We start from the raw sequence: 20,389 nt of genomic DNA on the forward strand, positions 1-20,389 counted from the left end.
TGAGTTTGCGGCCATTATTCGACAAGGTCACGTTACCGGGTAGTAGCTCTAGAAAGCAGTCGGAGGACAAGTGGGCAAATCAAATACCTGGTATGCAGAGAACTGTCAAAGGATACCGCAGAATTCGTTCTGAACTGCATGCTCGTACAGCTGCACAATGATGTAGGATACCGCATCAAGTTTGTCTTCATTTGGCATCCACGCGTGCGTACCATTCTTTCTGCCGCCACGGCAATAGAGCATGAGCACTGCACAGAAAAGCTATGTTAGAACCATTCCTTGAATAGGGAATAATACTGACCTCGTCCTGAGTGCGAGGGGGTGGCAATGTTAACCGATGCAAATTTCACTTGTGCAACGAGCCAGCTATCAGCTGTAACAATTGTGACTTTAGATTGTGCAATCTCTCTTATTCCACAAGGTTACATCTCTAATCTAAGTAAGACAAGCAAATATTGAAATATCCAAGCCATGCTGTCCGTCGATCTTATCTCAGTGTTGCCCTTTTTAGCGTCGGGCGGGCCGACATAGGTTGATATCATGTGGTTGGTCGGCCAAGCGCCTACCCCCGCTGACGTCCGGACAAAAATCAGGCCCGCCTTTGTCGAAGGTCCGACGTCCGGACCACCCACCCGGCCTCGGCGAGGGCTGAGGTCAAAACGTTCGGACAAAATCTGGCATAGGGTCCAAAATTTGGCCAAAAACGTCCGGATTCCGGATAGGCATCTGGCCCAATTATCAGGGGTCCTGTTCGCCTCCGTATCAATCACCTCTGATAAAGCTCGCCAAATGTAACGATCGTCTCTTGCCCGCGAACAATGTCGTGGAGGTCACAGGGTAAGTTACTTGTAAGCGGAAGCGAAATATCCGGACTACTGCACCTCCAATCGCAGGGTGGGAAAGAGCTAGAAAATGCGGCCCGGTCAGCTCGCGGGAGCGCCAGCGAAGGCTGCTATCCCGAACGGTATGTCCTTCATTCTGCTCGTATCGCTGTATGAACTAGAACGAAATTGCTAGATCTTGGTAAGTCTCTGCGAAGCTCCTGAAATCGTGTTGCGCTGTATGATCCGCCTTCCGTCAACACGACATAGCGGGAATGACCGAACCCATTCGCGATCCACTCGCTGCACATACATGGGTAGCAAACGCCACACAACATTGCACAATTAACCACCGAAAGCCCACCGCGACATCTTCAACTACTGATTGAATTCGACAAGTCCAATGACGGTCTCAGCATTTCCACCTCCTGCGATAAACCATGTGAGAACACCCCGATAACGATTTTTCTCTAACGTCACCAAGTCATATAACACGTTGTAATTACAGCATCTTTCCGGTGGAATATGCAAGACTAAATAACGGTGATTTACTCCGCATTGTTGCGAACTTCCAGGTACTAACAAGAGAAGTTGCCGGGCGAAATTAAGGTTCGTAGGCAGGTGGGCAGGCGGACCCGAAGGACTTCACTTCGTTAGCTAATCATAGGACTCACGTCTTTCACTCTTGCGCTAGTAACAGCACCGTGACCAGGCGAAAGTGTTGTACTTGCCACAAGCCCTGAGATCTTGCGTGTGGCATTCCAAAGTCCTGAGCTGCCGTATACGCGTCTCATGACTAAAACCCATCGATGGCGGCTACGGTAGAGCTTCTGGAAAGGCTGCTCGGATGGGGTCTTTGGTATTTGGACCTAGTTGGCCATGAGTCGATCACCCATGTCTCAGCTTTCCTAGCGTGTGTCGTTGATGCATATTGTGCAGGGCTCTTCCGTATTCTGAGGCTCCACTAGCCACGATATCTGCAGCGAAATCCTCGACGCGCTGTTGACTTACTTCTGGAAGCTCAAAGGGCGATTCGTGTGCATTAAGTGGAGGCGATGCGAGGGTCGAGAAAGGTACAACGTCCGCGTCAGTGTTTGCATTTAAGTTTCAGTCAGAAGTATCAATGCTGTGCACCTCACCGCCTGCATATCTACAGCCTCTCCCTCGAGCAAAAGGGCGAGTTTGCACAAGCAGAGCATCTGCCGACCACTTTGTACAAACTTTGTACTATGTGGCGTTTCTCTGTGCCAGTTTTCCCCTTAGCAGTACAACATTCGTGCACCAATTAGTCAATTTACAATGTGTCGTGTATTTACTACGTGACAAGAGTTTACATATCTTACAGCATAAAACATCGGGGGTGCGATACAATATGATGAGACTAGATAAATTATGTAGTTCCGGTTGTTCAATCAGCAGTCGGATTTGGCTTCGGTACGGTCACAAACCATCGAATAAGCTTCGCACTGAACCTTCTGAGCTGCAGCAAGCCCCAGCGTGTAGGTAACTTGTTTCCATCCCACTGATCAACTAGCTTGACGATCTTGAAGTCTTCATCAAGATCCACTAGGACAAAGGACGTGATTATCTATCACTCCAGGTCAGAATCTTTAATCCGAGAATCTGGTCATGTCGCTACCTTTTCGAAACCCAGCCAGCGAATCGTGTATTCTTGCGTCTGTGCAAGAACGAGTCTATTCGGCTTCAAAGTTGCGGACACGATCCTGCAGGATAGTCGTTTGGAGGACGAGCAAAGCTTTGCCTAGATCATTGGTAGGTAATCACGAGCGGAGAGAAGATACTGAAGCACGGGACTTACTAGACAAAAAAACTGAGCGGCACATTCCGAATAGCCATGAGCTTTGCTTAGCGGATCTTCGTACTCGCCATCCTGCCTCCATCTCCGCTGAAAAAGCTCCGGAGTAGGTCGAGCACAGAAGAGCTTCAGAAGCAGCTTCAGCGGTGAAATGTCCTGTGCAAGAGAAGAACTGACATCTTCGATGTCTCTCAAGACATCACCGTACAGCTCTACGACGGTTGGGTCACTGCCGGACATGCTCAAAGAGCGACGGCTGTGCCCGCTCTTTGCATGTCCGACGTGCGGATGTGAAGTCAGTGCTCCGGCGTAGTGCGCACCGCTTGCGATCGAATTGAAAAAGTCAGGCGCAGGAAGGCCAAGCGTATGCGATGTATGGTGCGTCAATGTAGGAGCGTGTACCGGGACGCGACCCGTGTGGGGGCCGTGCCCTCCAGCCGTCGGGGTAGGCGAGGATCTCGAAAGGTTCGAAGTTTCGGTGTCGTCTTCCATTCAAGTGCTCAATTAGAACGTAGTGTTTTAGTGAGATTTTGTTAAATTAGCTATTAGTGCAGTGTAGGAGAAGGCGAAGAAATATCGCCCTCGTTCAAGCCTAGTTTCGAGCAATTAGTCAACATGACCCTAACCTTAACAGCGATCTCATTTGTCGAACGCCGGTATTCTCCGGTAGTCAATGAGCGTCGCCTTCTGCAACTTTCGGATACGCGACGACATGAACAGAGAGTATGGTCGTCAGATTCGCGCGCAATATAGGAGTACTGATGCTGTTTGCATACCAGTGCATGCCGGCACCCCGCCCCACGTCACTGGAGCCAACAAGCTTAAGAGCCTGAGTGTTCCGTCGCCGTTGCACTGCCTTCGTCGGCTCCTCGTCCCAACCTGCGTCCGGAGCATTCAGCGGTAGACGCGTCTTGGCTTTCATCCGTAGTGCTGTTGTGCAAGATGCATGGATAGGTGTACAGCTCGTTAGGGACCAGATTTCTGCACGCGCAGGGTATGGCTGTGAATATGAAGCGCTTATGAGGCTCACGGTCAGATTTCAGCAGGCTTTCTGTGAGGTATGCGCATTACTGGCATGTTAGACAATAACGACGATAAATCAAGCTTCTCCCGAATAATGAACAATGCGCAGCGCGACTTAGCCAGCACATGTCGCATCCGGGCTATAGGCGCCCTTGATGGCTATTGTGGTGAGAGCAGTTTTCTGCATATCTAATGATGTCCGGAATATCCTAGAGTCATTCTAACTACTACTTCTTGCACAGGAAATTGCTGACGGATTTATATGATGCTGTACAACGGATGTCGTGGACCGTTGTGGTGTGACCCGCCCCCCTGCGCGGCGTGCACAGCTTGCCGGCCGCGCTTTTCCGCCGTCGCGTTACGACGCGTCATCCGTGCTGCTGGAGCTCCAAGAAATCCGGTGTACTGCCATTATTTTTACTGGACGTAACTTAATCCTCTCAAGCTGCTCAGGCACTCGGGACACGTTGGCTGTTATATCTTGGGCGCCTCCTGGCTGGTCGTAACCATTTGGCAGCATCACTACGGATACCTGCTAAATCTGTCTCACTTGGATTTTAGGTACCCATGTGCTGTGCGCATTCATTCCATATTCAGGTAGTAGAGCTGCTGTGCTGTGTCTTGTAGGCGACGTTCTGGAGATTGACAGGCAAACCCGCTTCAGCACTGAACGGAAGCTCGAGTCAGAACAAACCGCGCTCCGGGCACAATGCTTGTAGGGTCGTGTCCCGGGCTGTGTAATGATGCCCAGTATAAGTACTGGGCTCGCTGCGGATGACAGGCTAACTTTACGCATTACCCCACCATGTCCTCCGAGGACAACGTTGCTATCTTTTGGGATTACGGTGCGTGCTACTCTGCAGAGAGCAGTTTGCCTATGCTGATCCGTTTCATCTCACCGTGTCTTAGAGAACTGTGAGATACCCGGAGTCGCCGACAGCTTCCTCGTTGCCAATGGTATCCGCCGCATTGCACATGAATATGGGCACGTGAAGGTCTTTAGGGCCTATTTCGAGGTATCGGACAAGGACTCTGGCCGGTCGTACTCTCTGCGCTCGGACCTCCAGGCATGTGGCGTGACTCTTATCGACTGCCCACATAACGGGCGCAAGGACGTCGCAGACAAGATGATGATGGGTGTGTAGTGGCGTCTCTGATGTGAGTGATTCAGCAACTTACGCTTGTATTTGTCAGTGGACATCGTCGCCCACGCGATTGATAATCCGCCGTCGACGCTCGTGTTGATCACCGGAGATCGAGACTTCGTCTATGCTGTGTCCACAATGCGCCTCCGCAAGTACAAGGTTGTCCTATTGGCTCCGCCAGCGGCGCACGCAAGCCTCAGATCTCAGGCAACCGTTGTCTACGAATGGCCCCGGAGTGTGCTTCAAGCAGAGCTGCCAGCACCCACGCCGGCGTCGATGCTGAAACCGCGAGCATCGGCGCTGTCATCTTCGCGATCTGCGGTGGCGCCGCCCTCGGAACGTCAGACATCGTCTATGACCCGCATATATTCAACACCCAACACGCCGCAATCCGGATTGTCAACGCTTCCTATATCAGACGAGCAGAGAACACGATCAAACTCGATGCAGCATTATCGTTCGACGTCTCTCCCCGTCCTGAATCTTGACAAAGGCCCTCCAGGTTCTTCGGCGCTAAGATCCAGCCATGCAGTTGTGGCAGCTGGTCCTGCCACATCTCAATCGGTACGTTCTGGCCTTTCTGACCGTATACGACCCCACGAGCTGACATTGCAGCATACTCAGGGATCTGACCAGCGCCTTTCGCCAACTTGGAGGCCCTCCAGGCTCGCAATTGCTGCACCTGTCTTCCACCCGCAATCTTCGATAATGGATACCTCCTTCGACGCTACGTCAGTTATCGATGAAACACGGGACGGTGATGAGGCCGCGATAGACGATGCTCTGTCACCCGCTGAGCCGGTAGCGACGGAAGTATCCTACGACGGAGAGATTAGATCACACACCTACAACCCGGAATACGTCCAAGAACAGAACGATCGTCTATCAGCGTCTTCATCTGCTCCGCACACCCCCCTCGATGACATCAACTTCGCCCAGACCGAAGCAGCAAAAGGCAGTACGGACCAGGAACCGTCACTACTCGAACATGACGAGCCGCCGTTAGTGTGGGCGCAGGTGCGCGCGGACGTCATCATCCCGACGACGGTGATGGTGCGCCTGAAGAAGCCGCCGCAGAAGTTCAAGCTGCTCGTGCGCGTGCTCGAGCGGGAGCGGCTCGCGGGGAACACGCGCGTGAACTTCTCGCAGCTGGGTTCGCTGCTCCGCCAGGAGCACCCGGCCGTGTACCAGCGCGCGGGCTGCGCGCAGCTCAAGGACTACGTCGCGCTCGCCGAGGAGGAGAGCGTCGTCATCGTGGGCAAAAACTTTGGCGAGCACGCCTGGGACAACGGGAACAAGTGGGCGGCACTCCACCCTGTGTACCACGGACGCATCCCTGAACCGCAACCCACTGGGCAATATCCGCCACCACCACTTATGCAAGTATCACAGACACCACATGCACATAACTACTGATTTTCCGAGAATACCACAACACCACGTATACCCTTCACCCGGACAACCCAGACAGTATTTATCAACGGTTACATTCACGCTTCTCCACTGTATCTATATGGGCCAGGATCCTTATAAAGTTTCATATTTTGTGTCCGCGAGCTGCCAGCTGTTATTCGATGATTTATACATGTACAACAAAGTAACCTCGGGATTTTCAATGCAATGGTCGGGTTTTTGCCAGCATTAAATACGGATTTGCGGGATACCAGTATGTAAAAACTGAAGGGTAGTAGCGTAACCCAGTCGTGAGCGAGCCAAGGACAGTCACCACTACATTATCGTCCAAACATCTCTAGTAGATTATTAACCGCCGTTGGTCTGAGGGCCCTGCCAAAGACCGTAAGCCTTGCCTGGTGTCGTCTGCCACAGTCGAATCGTGCCTGCGGACAGATCGTAAGCTCCTGAAACACAGATACCTGAGCGGATCACTTACCGTCCTCTGATAGATAATCGAAAAAGAACCAAGAAGACGGATCGATGAGTACAGCTTCCGATCGTAGCAGCCATAGGGCACTTACCGCTGCCACTCGCAAACATCTCCCCGTCCGGGCTGAACTCGACACAGTGTACAGGGCCATGATGACCCTTCAGGACATCTCGCTCCGTGCCGTCAAGACTGTGCATCCTAACCCACTCGTCGGTCATGCTGCCCGTAACAAATCTATCTTGCAGGATAGGATGAATAGAAGCCGATGATGGCGCATATGGCAGGGTGAGACTGTGAATATCGTTTCCGCCACTTGGCAGCGCCGGAATGAACGCGACCGTTTTGCCGGAGGTGACGACTAGCCGGCTGGTTTGAGGTGAAAGCTCCATAGACGTGATAGGGCCGCCGAAAGTCATGCTTGAAGAGAGAATCTTGGTGCGCAGGTCCCACCATCTACGGGCCAATGTTCTCAGCATCAAGCACGACATGGGCTGCGTGAATGGCATACTTGACAACACCATCCTCGCCTGCAGTCACGCCTGTGTGCTCTCCCACCCACACGACGCTCTTGACGGTTCCGTCATGCGAGAGGGCCGCGCCGCTATCGAGAAGTAGCTCCGGCTCTGCGTCCGGCCTGCGAAGATCGAACATGCGCACTTTCTTCTCTTGGCCTCCCGTGAGGAGATGCGACGCGCTCGAGGATATCGCGACGCTGCGGACGATGTGATTGTGAGGAAAAGAGTGGAGAGCCTCGCCGCTGTACGTGTCCCAAATCTTCCTGGAAAAGCAGATGTAGCGTTAGCAAAAGACATAGCCGGCACCATGCACCAAGTTGGCACAAAGATGGCTTTGATGGTGCTCACGCTGTGAAGTCTGCACTGCCAGACGCGGCACGGGAAGTATCCGGAGAAAGTTTGCTGGACCAGACGGCACCTTTATGGCCGATGAAGGTTCCTATCCAGTCTCCTGTCCAGTCACGAAGCATCGGATTTCCGTCTTTGCAGCTGGAGATGAGGACGTAGGTGCCATCCTCCTGCAAGGGCGAGAAAGAGAGATGGGTGACGGGGCGGGTGTGGCCGGGGGCGACGAGGGGGATGGGCTTGGGATGTTGAGCCATGGGTCGTAAAAGGGCGTTATTCGTACAGAAAATGGGAGCCAGAAGTCGTGAAGGGGGCGCACTGCGCTCTGGACAAGGAGAAAGGCGACACGAGCAGAGCAGCACAGGACAAGTGCCGCCTCGGCACGTGCCAAATCACTGCGGGACCTTAACGGGCGCTAACATCCGACGCGCCACACCGCCGGCGCCAAAGCATTATGCCTCCGCCGTCCAGACCGCCATCGTGCCGGCATTCCTGTATCCGCCTTTCGACCAACTCTTCTGACGGAATTGGGGCTGGCCAAGGAGAATGATCAAAGATACGTCGAAAAGTTCTCAAACGCATTCACAGGATCTTCTGAATTCCCACCTCGGCATTGATCAAATTTTCGACAAGTTTGTCGTACTTTTGTGGAGCGTGACACCTGCTAACTCCCTTCAGGTCGGAGAGGTGGCTATCAAGCTTCGAGAGAATGTGTGACGCTGACTGTTATGCGTCAAAGCGACATCTCAGCCCTTCGAAGGCCCGAATTTCATTGCCTTGCGAGCTGCGCCCCTAGAGGGCCAGTCCAGTCTATTGCGAGTATCCTTATCCATCATTCATGTGCACATACTAGCCGGACGCAGATCCCCGTGCACAATGCATAATATGCTGTCATAGGAGACCGAAGATAGCTGCGGATACGATATTCATCGGTCCTCCCAGGACATCGTCCGGCGAGACCCGTCCTTCGAGGGCATCATGTAAGCGTAAGTATCTATGAGCCCGCTCTATCCCGAAATCACATCCGACACCGTCATGCGACATGGACGCCGCCCTTGGAGCGCAGCATCCTGTCCCGCTTTGCGTCGGACCGAGGTATAGTAGCGTATGTGCCTAGCCAGCCCGACGGTGAGCTCGAGAGAATTTCGCCATCGAGGTGAGTAATTTAGCTTGCAACATCGAACTTCGAGGCCCGCTTTTTGTGCCTGGTGTCGAACGAGCGCCACAGGATCACGTCAGGGTGTCCGCATCCCGACGGCTGCCTGATTAGGCAAGCGCGGGGGTGGAATAATTCCGTTCTCCACGAGGTGCATGCCAGGCATAATGAGGGAAGTGCCTGAATTTGGGGAATTTGCTGCGCGAAATGTCGCGGAGCAATTTTATGGTCGAAACAGACGCGCTGCGCTGTAACGCGATCACGTGCATATTCGCAAATGATTTGGAGGATTGCGTGCTTTGGTCTAACTTGGACCAGAGCCACCTGCAGTCCTCATCTTGCGCAATTGCTCACCGAGATTCTGAATCAGCAACCTAAAATGCTTCTTCTGCGCTCACTGCTCGCTCCAAGAGCCCAGGTGCCCTTCACCTCTTCAAAACCGCGCTGAAGAGACCTCAGCGTTCTCTCAGCTGGCGTCTTCCTCCCCGGGTCTCTGCCGTATTCATTGCTTAAGCGAGATCCTTCTTTCGTCACCGCTCAACGCAGCCACCATCACATCTTCTCTCCCAGGGTCACCTATCAGACATTGACAACTGTACAGCTGCCTGTTGAATTTCTCCACGCGGGATCCTTCAGTGCCTGACTTAGCCTGTTCCGTGCACCGGCTCGGACCTATATAACCACCATAGCTTCTCAGCCGCCACCGGTCTCTTCATTGTCCACCCTCGTAACCTCCCGTACGACGAAGATGACTTCGCTCTACCAGAAAGCGAAGCGATGGGGCAAGAATGTCATAGGCTATGACGACGACTCTGTTCCAGTCGTCTCGGTCTCTCACTGGATTCGCAAGTATTCTCGCAATCCTAAAGACGGCGTACGTGCGCCCGCTTTGGTGCTTGATGCGGAGCTAACGCTTGCTGCAACAGGCGATCCAATATGTTACGTCGCTGTTCCCCATCACTGGCTGGATTACGCGGTACAGTGAGTTGCATCCCTGCATGCTGTGTTCTCTGTAGCGTTGACAGCCCCCGGAAGATTTCGGATGGTTATATGGCGACGTCGTTGCAGGTCTTACAGTCGGTATTGTCCTTGTGCCCCAGTCTATGTCCTACGCACAGGTTCGTTAGAACCTCCGCACTTCCTGCGACAAAATGCTCACCGCTATGTTTTTCGCCGGTAGATTGCCACGCTTCCTCCCCAATACGGCCTGTATTCTGCGTTCATCGGTGTCCTCATCTACTGTGTAGGTCCGCCTCCATATTCTCATCAGTGTCACTGCTGACACTCCCTTGTTCGGTACTGTAGCTCTTCGCCACCTCGAAAGATGTCTCTATTGGTCCAGTCGCTGTTATGTCCCTCACCGTGTCGCAGATCATCGAACACGTGAATAAGTCGCACCCCGACGTTTGGAGCGGGCCTCAGATTGCCACCACTGTCGCCTTCGTTTGTGGATTTATTGTTCTTGGCATCGGTCTCCTTCGACTCGGATGGATTGTCGAGTTCATTCCCGCGCCCGCCGTCAGTGGATTTATGACAGGCTCTGCTATCAACATTGTCGCAGGTCAGGTACCTGGACTCCTAGGCGAGAGCGGCTTCAAGTGGGTATCCACCGAATGTGTCCGCCCTCTATGCACGCTGAACATCTACATAGCACTCGCGCAGCAACATATCAGGTCATCATCAACTCCTTTAAGTTCCTGCCCCAGTCCACGCTCGATGCTGCATTTGGAGTTACCGGTTTGGTTTCGCTATACGCCATTCGCATGGGCTGCGACTGGTTGGTGAAGAGATATCCGAGGCGACGTACGTCTCAAGTCCGTCTGTCTCGTTTTGCAGCTGACTGGTGTACAGAGCGGCTTTGGTTCTTTATCTCCACTTTCCGCAACGCTTTTGTCATCATCGTTCTCACCATTGCGTCTTGGCTTTACTGCCGACATCGCCTGAGCCACGGCAAGTATCCCATCAAGATTCTGCAGACCGTACCGCGTGGTTTTCAGCACGTTGGTGCGCCGATAATTGACGGCAAATTGGTCTCCGCGCTCGCCCCTGAACTGCCTGTCGCAACTATCATCTTGTTGCTTGAGCATATTGCCATTTCAAAGTGTATGTGCCATCATTTTTACCCGGTGTCCCATGAACTGAATGCTGTCTTTCAGCCTTCGGCCGTATCAATGGGTACAAAATCAACCCGAACCAGGAACTGATTGCCATTGGTGTCACCAACACCGTGGGTACAGTCTTTGGCGCGTACCCGGCAACTGGCTCCTTCTCGCGATCGGCGTTGAAGTCTAAGTCCGGTGTGCGCACGCCTGCAGCTGGTATCTTGACCGCCATCGTGGTCATTGTCGCGCTGTACGGTCTCACATCTGCCTTCTTCTGGATTCCCAGCGCCGGTCTATCAGCGATCATCATTCACGCCGTTGCAGATCTCGTCACCAAGCCACGTCAGGTGTACTCCTTCTGGCGTGTCTCCCCACTCGAGTTCGCCATATGGGCTGCTGACGTTCTGGTCACTGTTTTCTCGACCATCGAGGACGGCATCTACACCTCCATATGCTTGTCTGCCGCTCTTCTGCTCGTGCGCATCGCACGTCCACGCGGTTACTTCCTTGGTAAACTCACGCTGCGCACCAGCGAACACGACAATGCCGAGTCGCGTGATGTTTATGTGCCGTTGAACCCGAAGCCAAGCCTGCTGGACGCATCTGTGAAGCCAGTACCCCCGCCTCCTGGCATCATTGTGTATCGCCTCGAGGAGAGTCTCATTTACCCGAACGCGCACCTCGTCAACTCGACCATCGTCGACTACGTCAAAGAGAACATGCGCCGCGGCATAGACATGAGCAAAGTCAAGATGAGCGACCGCCCGTGGAATGACCCGGGTCCCAAGCCGGGCCAGGATCTCGAAACGGAGAATAGTAGGAAGCCTGAGCTGAGGGCGATTGTGCTGGACTTGTCCGCAATGTATGTTACTTCTATAATTGCTGCTGTCGGACCAGGCTCTGATCTACTCATTACTTGCAGTTCACAAATGGACACCACTGCTGTGCAAGCACTCATCGATACCCGGAACGAGGTAGAACGCTGGGTGAACTACCCGGTCGAGTTCCACTTTGCAACTGTGCTCTCTCCATGGATCCGCCGTGCCCTTATCGCCGGCGGTTTCGGTACGGGCGAGTCGTCATCCCGCATACCCGCCGAAATTGCACAGATCGTGTCCCTCGGCGACGTCCGCGAACCATCGCTGCCCGAGAAGAGCGACCTGGAGAGCCCCGTTATCTCCGAAGAGGCCCGCCGGCGTGGCTCCAGCTCAACGCACAAAACGACAGACCGCCTTGGCGGGCCGATCGTTCCTCAGGACACGCCCTTCTTCCACTTCGACGTCGTCTCTGCTGTGCGCGCAGCCGAGTCGGGCAGGGACCTCTCGCGGACGCCTAGCGTCACGTCTGTTGGAACGGGGAAGCGCGTCGACAACGGCAGTCCGCTTCTGTGATGTTTGCTTATGGTCAGTTGAGAATTTTCCGTGCGACACCCAGTTTCATCTTGCTTTGGATCATTACAATTGCCCGTTCACTTATACAGGAAAAAGGAGAGAAAAACAGTACGACTGATGTAATGTGTACATGTAGAGATTCTGAGTCGTCTGTGTTGTACTGTATAGGTCGTATAGTTCTGCAAGCACGCATTGCGAAGTTTCAAAACTTGATAGGGTGTGGGTCCCTGCTTACACAGGATGCATTGAGTGTCCGCGCCAAAATCTTGGGTACGCGATTGTGCATGAACAAGGCGATACACGGTGACAGCGTGTTAATTAATAAGTGAAATTAGTCTTATTGTAACGTTCCGAGTCGCTTCACCATCCGCAACCTCATTTGTATGCAAATTCCCTGGATGCGCGTGAATTACTTACCGATGGTCTTTATATGAATCTGAATGGCGAACCTCGCTGGCTTTTGAACCGTGGGTATACTGCGTTATGATTAAAGCTTAACGTTAAACGGTGTTCCTTAAGCGTGATCGCTGAGCATTCCATTACAAAGAATCCCTTGCGGGGTTCAGGGACTTTGTGGCGCGGTGGGGGCTGGGGAATTCGGAATACGGGCGCCCAGTTTTCGGACGAGCGTTTGCAATCACGGCCGTCGCCGTAAGGCGCATCAAAAGAGTAGCGCCCTCTCCTCGACTTTCTGACCGCGGCGTTTGCGCTTCCGCCTGGACTCCAACGACACTCAGCTTGCTTTGCTGTTCACCCCGTCCGCTTGCGTTCTGAGAAGAAAATGTTACACATTATATCCGAAATGCTGCACACGAACGCTTTCCGACTTGCTCGCCAGCTTTCTCGTCCAGTCCTTACCCGACCGCTCTCCACATCCCCTGTTCTATATTCCGGACACAACAAAGTTAGTGCGTGCTCCCCAATGGAGGAGTGTCATCTCATATTTTGCCTCTAGTGGGCAAAAATTAAGCACAAGAAGGGTGCCAACGATGTCAAGAAGGGGTCATTGTACTCGAAGGCCTCCAGGGTATGTGATCCTCAGTACGTGTAGTCTGGCATGGCTCAGTCCAATAAGGATCGGAATAGGACATCATCGTGGCCGTAAGACGTAAGTAACTTTTTTATTCATGCGCCAGCTGCATACTTATACCTTCTCCGAATGAACAGAGGGAGGAGGCGCGGACCCTGAGCTCAATAGCGCATTGGCAGCAGTCATTAAGAGATGCAAGACGCAGGGAGTCCCAAAGGATAACATTGAGGCTTCTCTCAAAAAAGTGAGTCTGTTCAAACTATTCCAAGAATCCCACCTTACAGTTGTTCGAAGGCTGCGTCAAGAGGCTCTGAGTCCAACGCGCAGGCCATCACATATGAAGGGGTATCGGGACAGATTGGTCTTATAATGTGAGTATGCTTATGCTATCTCATGTGTCTGCCGCTTATATCTGTTACAGAGAATGTGTTTCGGACAACCCCAGTCGAACAGCAACTAAGACGCGTGAGCTCTTGAACAAAGGCGGGTGCGTACTTCTCCCGTACGCCGTTGGGTCTCCTTAAGCTAACTCAGCCATTTGATCAGTGCTCGCCTTACCCCAGTTGCTTTTATGTTCAGTAGACACGGCTCCGTGCGGGTAGCCATTGCGGAAGGAGAAGATTTCGACGCAAGACTTGAGCGGCTTGTCGAGGCAGCATTCGAGGCGGATGCGGAAGATTTTGAGCAAAATGAGCCTTCAGAAGGCGTTGTCGGGATCGATGTCTGTTTCTGAATTTATTGTCATGATATAGATATATTACTAACAATCCGACTAACAGTTCAAATGTCCTCCAACCTCTCTTACCAAGCTGACGTCTGCCGTGACAGCTCCTGGGCTGTGTGAGGAACTGCTGGCCAGTGAGCTTGTCTATTCGCCCATAGATCCTGCCGAACCTCCAGACGAGCAGGCTGTCACGAAGATTGAGTCGCTTGTTGAAACACTCGAAGAAAACGACGATGTGGTCCGCGTCTGGACTACGCTCAACTAGGTGACAAGCCAGAGTACGGTCCTCGTCTGGGTTAGAATGCCATGTTCTACAGTGCATATAGAGGAGTTAAAATTGCGCTACATACTATCACATCTAGAGTTACAATTGCGACAGGTCGCGTATGCTTTGTCCATCTGTCTCGTATAGGCACTATCCAACTACAGCCCCTGCGCTATCTACACTGAGCGGTCGCATAGGAAGCTACTAGAATCGCCATAGGCCGGTATGACCATGTATGGAACAGCAAAAGTCGCGGCAAGTGACTTGAGCCACAAACCCGGACTTGAACTGTCGAAAGGCGGGTTTGGTGCGACCGCTCGACCATCAGGCGAGACGTCGTCCGCGGCCGTACCAAGGAGGGAGCAAGGCTATCCACGCGCTTCCCTCTGACCCGCCAAGCTCTATAATGCCCTGTTGCTGCGCGAGCGCGGCGAATTCCTTGAACTTCGTCACCCCCGCATCCCGATAGACTCGTTCATTCCGCTTGGTGAGCTGAATCGCTAAATGCGAGCGAAGCATTTTCGTTTGCCCGGCACGCCGTGCGGAGTCCAGAACGTCGACGAGACTCTGAAAAGGATCTACGGGCGGCATAGAGTCCAGAGAGACAACTGAAAGGCAGAGTGGTCCGGGACGGAGGTAGTTTGTGGAGACCGTGCCTATGTGCGCAGGCGCATCGGTGGCGAACGTAGGGATAGTGGGCGAGCACATCCTCCCTTGTGTATCGCTCAGAGGGAGGAACGCTAGGCTATCAAGTTCTCTCCGGTGATCTAAAACCTCCGTGAGGGTGTCGGGAGCAGGGATGATGGGCGTGGGCGGCCTGACGCTTAGTTGGGGTGCTGAGTCGGCGGTAGTGGCTATTGTCGAGAGTTCGCATGGAATCGGTGAGACAACGTTGATTGTGTCACTGCGTTGTACGCTAGCAGCTGCGGAGCCTGGACAAACTTCTTCGCCAATGGGTGACTAAACAGAGATAAGGCACTGCGGATCTCTCCCTAGTCAAAAAGGATACTTACAATTATCCCAGGGCTCTCGACTGCCTTGCAGCTGCTTGTGCCATCTGGACAGTCTTCGCAAAGCGTTGGAGATGTCTGCTCGAACTCGGAGAAAACCGCAGAAGCCTGCAGGGGAAGGAATACAGGTGAAGCGTTAGATAGACCCTAAATAGCTATATCACCCTGACGTACAGTTGTCCCCGGGCTAATCGGCGTGTTTGAATTGGAGGCTATATTATTCAATTCCGTTTGAAGAACGTTGCTATCCACACGAATGGTCCTTGACGTTCCTTCTCGGGCGAACGGCGCGGCAGCGTCTGGCTTCAACGCATGGACGTGCGGATACGGGGTAGAGGGAGAACTGTGCGGCATCGGCACGCATAACATCTCTGGTGGTGCTGCCGAACCTGGACACAGTGGATACATCGAAGTAGGCTTGACGCTGGAACGAGCGACGAACGAATGTCGACGACCGCTCCCGTGGGCGGCTGAGTTGGAAACAGCACTGACAGAAGATTGAATCGCGCGTCCTCGAGCACCAACGTCGAAGTCTGGCCATTGCCCTCGGCCAAGAGAGGCGGCGTCTGCACTGACATGTCGCGTATGTTGATCTCGCGAGGGCTTCTTTAAGACGTCACGATCCCAATCCAAGAGTTCCGAAGCCCCTGATTTGAGACAGGTATGTGCCGATGGAGGAGCAATAATCACGACGTGGTACCGCCGAAACCTGAGGATAGAGGCCGCGTAAACGAAATCACGGTCTCCGGAAATTAGGATAATGGTGGCTGGTGCCGGCGTGTCGATGGCGTACGTCAGCATATCAACTAGAACGCTGATGGTTAAGTGGTGGACTAGGCCAGGGGAGGGACAGGGAGCACCTATCATCATCTTGTCTGCAACATCCTTCCTGCCATTATGCGGACAATCGGTGAGAGACACCCCACATGACTGCAGCTCGGAGCGCAGGCCGATGGAACGCGGAGAATTCTGTTCAGAAAGCTCGAGGTATGCTTTGAAGAGCTTGACTGCGCCGTAATTATGGGCAATCTGCCTGATGTTATCTATTGCAGCGTAGCCTGCACTATGATGGGGCGAACAATTCTCTGAGGTTGAGAGGATTCCAGTGTTGTCAAATTATATTCACATGGAAAAACACATATCCTCACCATAGTCCCAAAAGATAGCGACTGGGACCAAGGGGATGTCCTGCGTTCGTCCATGAGGGGAGTTCATTGGGTAATAGTATACGTTCCATCGTCAATCCTTGCTTTTGTATCCTCAATTTTCTATGAGCGCGGTCAAAACGCAATCGAAGGGTACTCGGGGGCTTCCGTTCTTTCCTAGTTAGCATCCACATACAGGACAAACCGAGGGTACCGACACCTCATTATCATCCGGCGGTGTTCATAATATCTGTATTCTATGCAAGGCGGTAACACCTTGGGTCAGGAGACCTGGCTTAATGAGACGGAGACTGCACAGGATAGCGTGATACACACAGGTCCTCGTCTCCTACGAGGAAACCTCGAGGCTGGAGAACGCCAGTTCTCTCACGATGCCATGTGAATGCGGCGGAGGCAATGCTCGGCGTTGACGGAAGCTGTGCGCGCTGCATTGAGGACGACGAGGAGGGGATGGTGGCCTCGAGGCCCGGGGGCGCTGAGCCGCAAGCGCCGAGAGCTCTTAGTCACATGACCGGTACGCGACTATGGGCGCCTGTGGCGTCCGCCACGTCCACGCCGGGCGTTTGCTCGCCGTCTCAGCAGCCGTTTCAACGTCGAGCGACGGTCTCGCTGCCCGACATGCAGCTCAAATGGCTGCTTCTAACCACCGCTGGGATAGCTCTTGCTCAGTCTTCAAATATCTCTGAATCTCTGCTATGGGGAGCATACCGACCCAACCTGTATTTTGGCCTGCGACCGCAGTTGCCTCAGTCGCTTATGACCGGGTTGATGTGGTTTGGGACCCACGACTATCAGTCTATGCCCAGTCAGTTCTTTGATATTGTTATGTAAAGCGTTGAAGCTCACAGATATGTCAGACACCCGGCATGCGTGCGAGCAGGGCGACCATCTGGATAGTTACACTTGGACGGAATACGATGCCAGAGAAGGCGGCGTACAAGTCATCAAAGACAGCGCGAACAACGTTCAGCTCACGACAGAGTTCCTCAAAATTCCCGGAGGTCAGCATGGTGGTAACTGGGCTGCACGTATCAAAGGAGAACCAATAGACCCTCGTACGTCGCTGCGCCGAGCTCTCCATCCACAGCCCGCTGAATACATACCAATGAGAGTAGACAGACCGTTAAGGATATCGACAATATTTTACATGGGTCTCGAAGGTGTGGGAGGGCTAGAGATGGAGACTGACGAGGATGAGAATGCGAGTCTATCTCTTCTTCTCGAAACCATATGTTAACAGACGTGGCCAGGGTTTGGAAGGTCCGGTTGTCTTTACGGGCTCCACCGTTGAGCTCGACGAATTCACAATTCGCGTTGTTGATGGTGTGTGATATATCGCTCAGCTTCTCATGTCGAAATGCTAACGATGACCCCACAGGCCCTGACAACACCCCTGTAACTCTTGGTGTGCATGCAGAGGCTTTCGCTCACCGTAATGGGAAAACCCACTTCGCAGGTTACCGCACGCCTGCGGGCCAAATCTGGAAGGCTAAAGGTACAGTATATTTCTCGGATGTTGACCCCCCTTGTTGACGCGCTCCAGAGTACATCCTCTCGAGTATAGTCGATCATGCAAAACAGGCTATCCTGCCGTACCAAGACTCCACTACCACGCCGCCAGACCCTTCCTTTGTTCTCCAGCTGCCAGACGAGGTATTCACCGGAAGCTCGTTGTATGCGGTCCAGAAGATCTTCGACGGGTCATTTCAATTCGAGGTCTTCTTCGAGAGCGCTAGTGCGAAACAGAAACTATCATGTAAATCTGATAGCCTCATTATCAAGCATTCGCTTGCTGAGGTGTCACATCCACAGCGGCTGCTTTGGACCAAGGTATCGAAGCTTTGAGCAAGTCGTTCAGTCAACGGTTCGATGAGGTCTTCCCGGTCACGAACTATCCGACTAGCAATCCCGACTCGTTGAAGGCATTTTCCAAAGCCGTCACTTCAAACCTCATTGGCGGTGTGGGTTACTTCCATGGTACCTCGATAGTCGATCGCGCGTTTTCGTACGAGTGGGACCAGGAAGACGATGTGCCAACACTCGAAGATGACGACGATGGGCAGAAGGGTGCACATCTGACCGAACCTCGTTCGCTGTTGACGGCCACGCCCAGCCGAAGCTTCTTCCCTAGGGGCTTCTATTGGTAAGAGTCATTGGTGACGAGTAGGGCAGCTTCTCAACGTCAGCATCAGGGATGAGGGTTTTCACTTACTCCATATTGGTGAATGGGACAACGACATGAGGTACGAAGTTCAATTTGTATTCCGGCGCTGACAAGCTCACATTTATCTCCCAGTTTGCAAATTCTGAAGAACTGGGTCGATCTCATCGACCAGGATGGCTGGGTCGCTAGGGAACAAATTCTAGGCGAAGAGGCTCGTAGTAAGGTATGCTAGGTACTGGCCGCGACGTGATTATAGGTTTGACATTTTATGCGCAGGTGCCCGCCGAGTTCCGCACGCAAGTGCCGACATGGGCCAACCCTCCCACACTGACGATGGCTGTGACAGCATTTATCAATCGTCTGAAGAAGGCCTCTCCCGGGCCCTCGACAGCTGATCTTGGTCTTGACTACGGCATGGGCAGCGAGCAAATTATCATGACAGATTCTTCAGCCGATTCTTCTATCCGCAGCCAGTATTTGGAAGACCCGGAGCTTGCACTGTCATATCTGAAGTCAATCTACGCACCGCTCAAGAGGCACTATGATTGGTTCCGTCGCACACAGCGTGGACAGATCAAACAGTACTCGCGCAAGGCGCGGTCGCGAACTGAAGCGTACAGATGGCGTGGACGCTCGAAAGATCATGTTCTGACAAGCGGGATGGACGACTACCCTCGTGGACCGCCGCACGCAGGCGAGCTGCACCTCGACTTAATCTCTTGGATGGCGTTCTTCACGCGCACAATGCGCGACCTCGCTGAGTTCATCGGCGAGACAGACGATGCGACGGCATTTGTCGAGATCGAGCGAGCGACCCTTGACAACATCGAGGACCTGCACTGGAACGAGGAACACCAGATGTACTGCGACGTGAACGTGAACGACGATGACGAGTCGTATCATGTCTGTGAGAAGGGTTATCTCTCGCTCTTCCCATTCCTGCTTGGTCTGCTCTCGCCCGAGTCGCCACATCTCGGGCCTGTTCTCGACCTGCTCCACGACCCCGAACACCTCTGGTCGCCATATGGCCTGCGCAGTCTGTCTGTGTCGCACCCGGAGTTTGGACAGGGAGAAAACTACTGGAAAGGTCCGGTTTGGGTGCAAATGAACTACCTTGCCCTCCAGGCGCTACACACTGTACGTCCTAGTCTACTGGTACTAGGGCCCGCTTAATTGACGACCATGATTCCCCACAGATCTATGCTGCAGAGGAGGGTCCTCACCAAGAACGTGCGAAGGAGATCTATGCTAAGCTTAGGAAGAATGTTGTTGACAACGTCCACAAGGTATACGTGCTCTGCCGTGCCGAATAAACCCGCCTAACGTTGCGACTTGCACAGGAATACGAACGCACTGGCTACGTCTGGGAGCAGTACGATGCGGTCACAGGCGAGGGCCGGAGGAGGTATGTACTCAGACCTATTCACCTAGAACTCCTCACTCAATGCTACACACCCTTTCGTTTTAGCCATCCCTTCACCGGCTGGACATCTTTGGTTACATTGAGTACGTCGATCAATTTTTCCATGCCGCCGTTTCAGAGCGCTAACTAGGTTAACAGTAATCTCAGAGAAGTACTAGATGAATGGACTCTTGACAATTATGTTCTCTGGAGCCGTCACTTGGGTACACTTATTTATGACAGCCTTGCTCGACCTAGAAAGTTGTTATCAATATGCTTTAAACCAGATGAGATCCTATTAGTTCAGATAAGATATCTGGGTGCGTCATTCTTATCCCACCGATCCACGATGGCTGCGCATCTTCCATCATAACAGACTGCGATGAACTTATAAGCGAGAAAGCACAAGAGCCAGCCGGCTGAGCGCGC

The 20,389-nt window shown here is 53.0% G+C and overlaps 5 protein-coding genes across 5 annotated transcripts; 3 read left to right on the forward strand and 2 right to left on the reverse strand.

Annotated features, from left to right (window-relative positions):
• Window positions 1–994: 994 nt before the first annotated feature.
• Window positions 995–7,928, reverse strand: PHACADRAFT_184501 (uncharacterized protein). The gene is made up of 9 exons (XM_007395986.1): window positions 7,554–7,928; window positions 7,199–7,468; window positions 6,782–7,143; window positions 6,697–6,702; window positions 5,430–6,643; window positions 4,855–5,369; window positions 4,570–4,797; window positions 3,903–4,505; window positions 995–3,827 (listed from the first exon to the last, which is right to left on the reverse strand). Exons 1-5 carry the CDS (start codon window positions 7,805–7,807, stop codon window positions 6,567–6,569), a joined length of 969 nt encoding a protein of 322 aa, XP_007396048.1. The 5' UTR covers window positions 7,808–7,928; the 3' UTR covers window positions 995–3,827; window positions 3,903–4,505; window positions 4,570–4,797; window positions 4,855–5,369; window positions 5,430–6,566.
• Window positions 7,929–8,284: 356 nt separating this feature from the next.
• On the forward strand, window positions 8,285–12,403 carry PHACADRAFT_256566 (uncharacterized protein). Its single transcript, XM_007395987.1, has 10 exons — window positions 8,285–8,706; window positions 9,077–9,580; window positions 9,633–9,687; window positions 9,742–9,824; window positions 9,887–9,949; window positions 10,012–10,304; window positions 10,358–10,509; window positions 10,558–10,809; window positions 10,863–11,670; window positions 11,731–12,403. Exons 2-10 carry the CDS (start codon window positions 9,455–9,457, stop codon window positions 12,197–12,199), a joined length of 2,301 nt encoding a protein of 766 aa, XP_007396049.1. The 5' UTR covers window positions 8,285–8,706; window positions 9,077–9,454; the 3' UTR covers window positions 12,200–12,403.
• Window positions 12,404–13,154: 751 nt separating this feature from the next.
• Window positions 13,155–14,218, forward strand: PHACADRAFT_95157 (uncharacterized protein; the record flags this gene model as incomplete). The annotated part of the gene is made up of 7 exons (XM_007395988.1): window positions 13,155–13,244; window positions 13,286–13,307; window positions 13,367–13,481; window positions 13,535–13,600; window positions 13,651–13,716; window positions 13,776–13,950; window positions 14,009–14,218. Coding segments are annotated over 7 exons (744 nt in total), but the record flags the coding sequence as incomplete, so codon positions are not given.
• A 46-nt stretch (window positions 14,219–14,264) lies between these two features.
• Window positions 14,265–16,857, reverse strand: PHACADRAFT_184504 (uncharacterized protein). Its single transcript, XM_007395989.1, has 4 exons — window positions 16,377–16,857; window positions 15,403–16,313; window positions 15,232–15,336; window positions 14,265–15,178 (listed from the first exon to the last, which is right to left on the reverse strand). Exons 1-4 carry the CDS (start codon window positions 16,441–16,443, stop codon window positions 14,543–14,545), a joined length of 1,719 nt encoding a protein of 572 aa, XP_007396051.1. The 5' UTR covers window positions 16,444–16,857; the 3' UTR covers window positions 14,265–14,542.
• A 188-nt stretch (window positions 16,858–17,045) lies between these two features.
• Window positions 17,046–20,244, forward strand: PHACADRAFT_256571 (glycoside hydrolase family 63 protein). The gene is made up of 14 exons (XM_007395990.1): window positions 17,046–17,199; window positions 17,252–17,449; window positions 17,510–17,595; window positions 17,645–17,717; window positions 17,773–17,889; window positions 17,938–18,150; window positions 18,207–18,537; window positions 18,587–18,637; window positions 18,691–18,781; window positions 18,835–19,695; window positions 19,755–19,844; window positions 19,899–19,963; window positions 20,027–20,064; window positions 20,120–20,244. Exons 1-14 carry the CDS (start codon window positions 17,151–17,153, stop codon window positions 20,137–20,139), a joined length of 2,283 nt encoding a protein of 760 aa, XP_007396052.1. The 5' UTR covers window positions 17,046–17,150; the 3' UTR covers window positions 20,140–20,244.
• The last annotated feature ends 145 nt before the right edge of the window (window positions 20,245–20,389 follow it).

Source organism: Phanerochaete carnosa, assembly GCF_000300595.1.
Source record: "Phanerochaete carnosa HHB-10118-sp unplaced genomic scaffold PHACAscaffold_5, whole genome shotgun sequence".
NCBI lineage: Eukaryota > Fungi > Basidiomycota > Agaricomycetes > Polyporales > Phanerochaetaceae > Phanerochaete > Phanerochaete carnosa.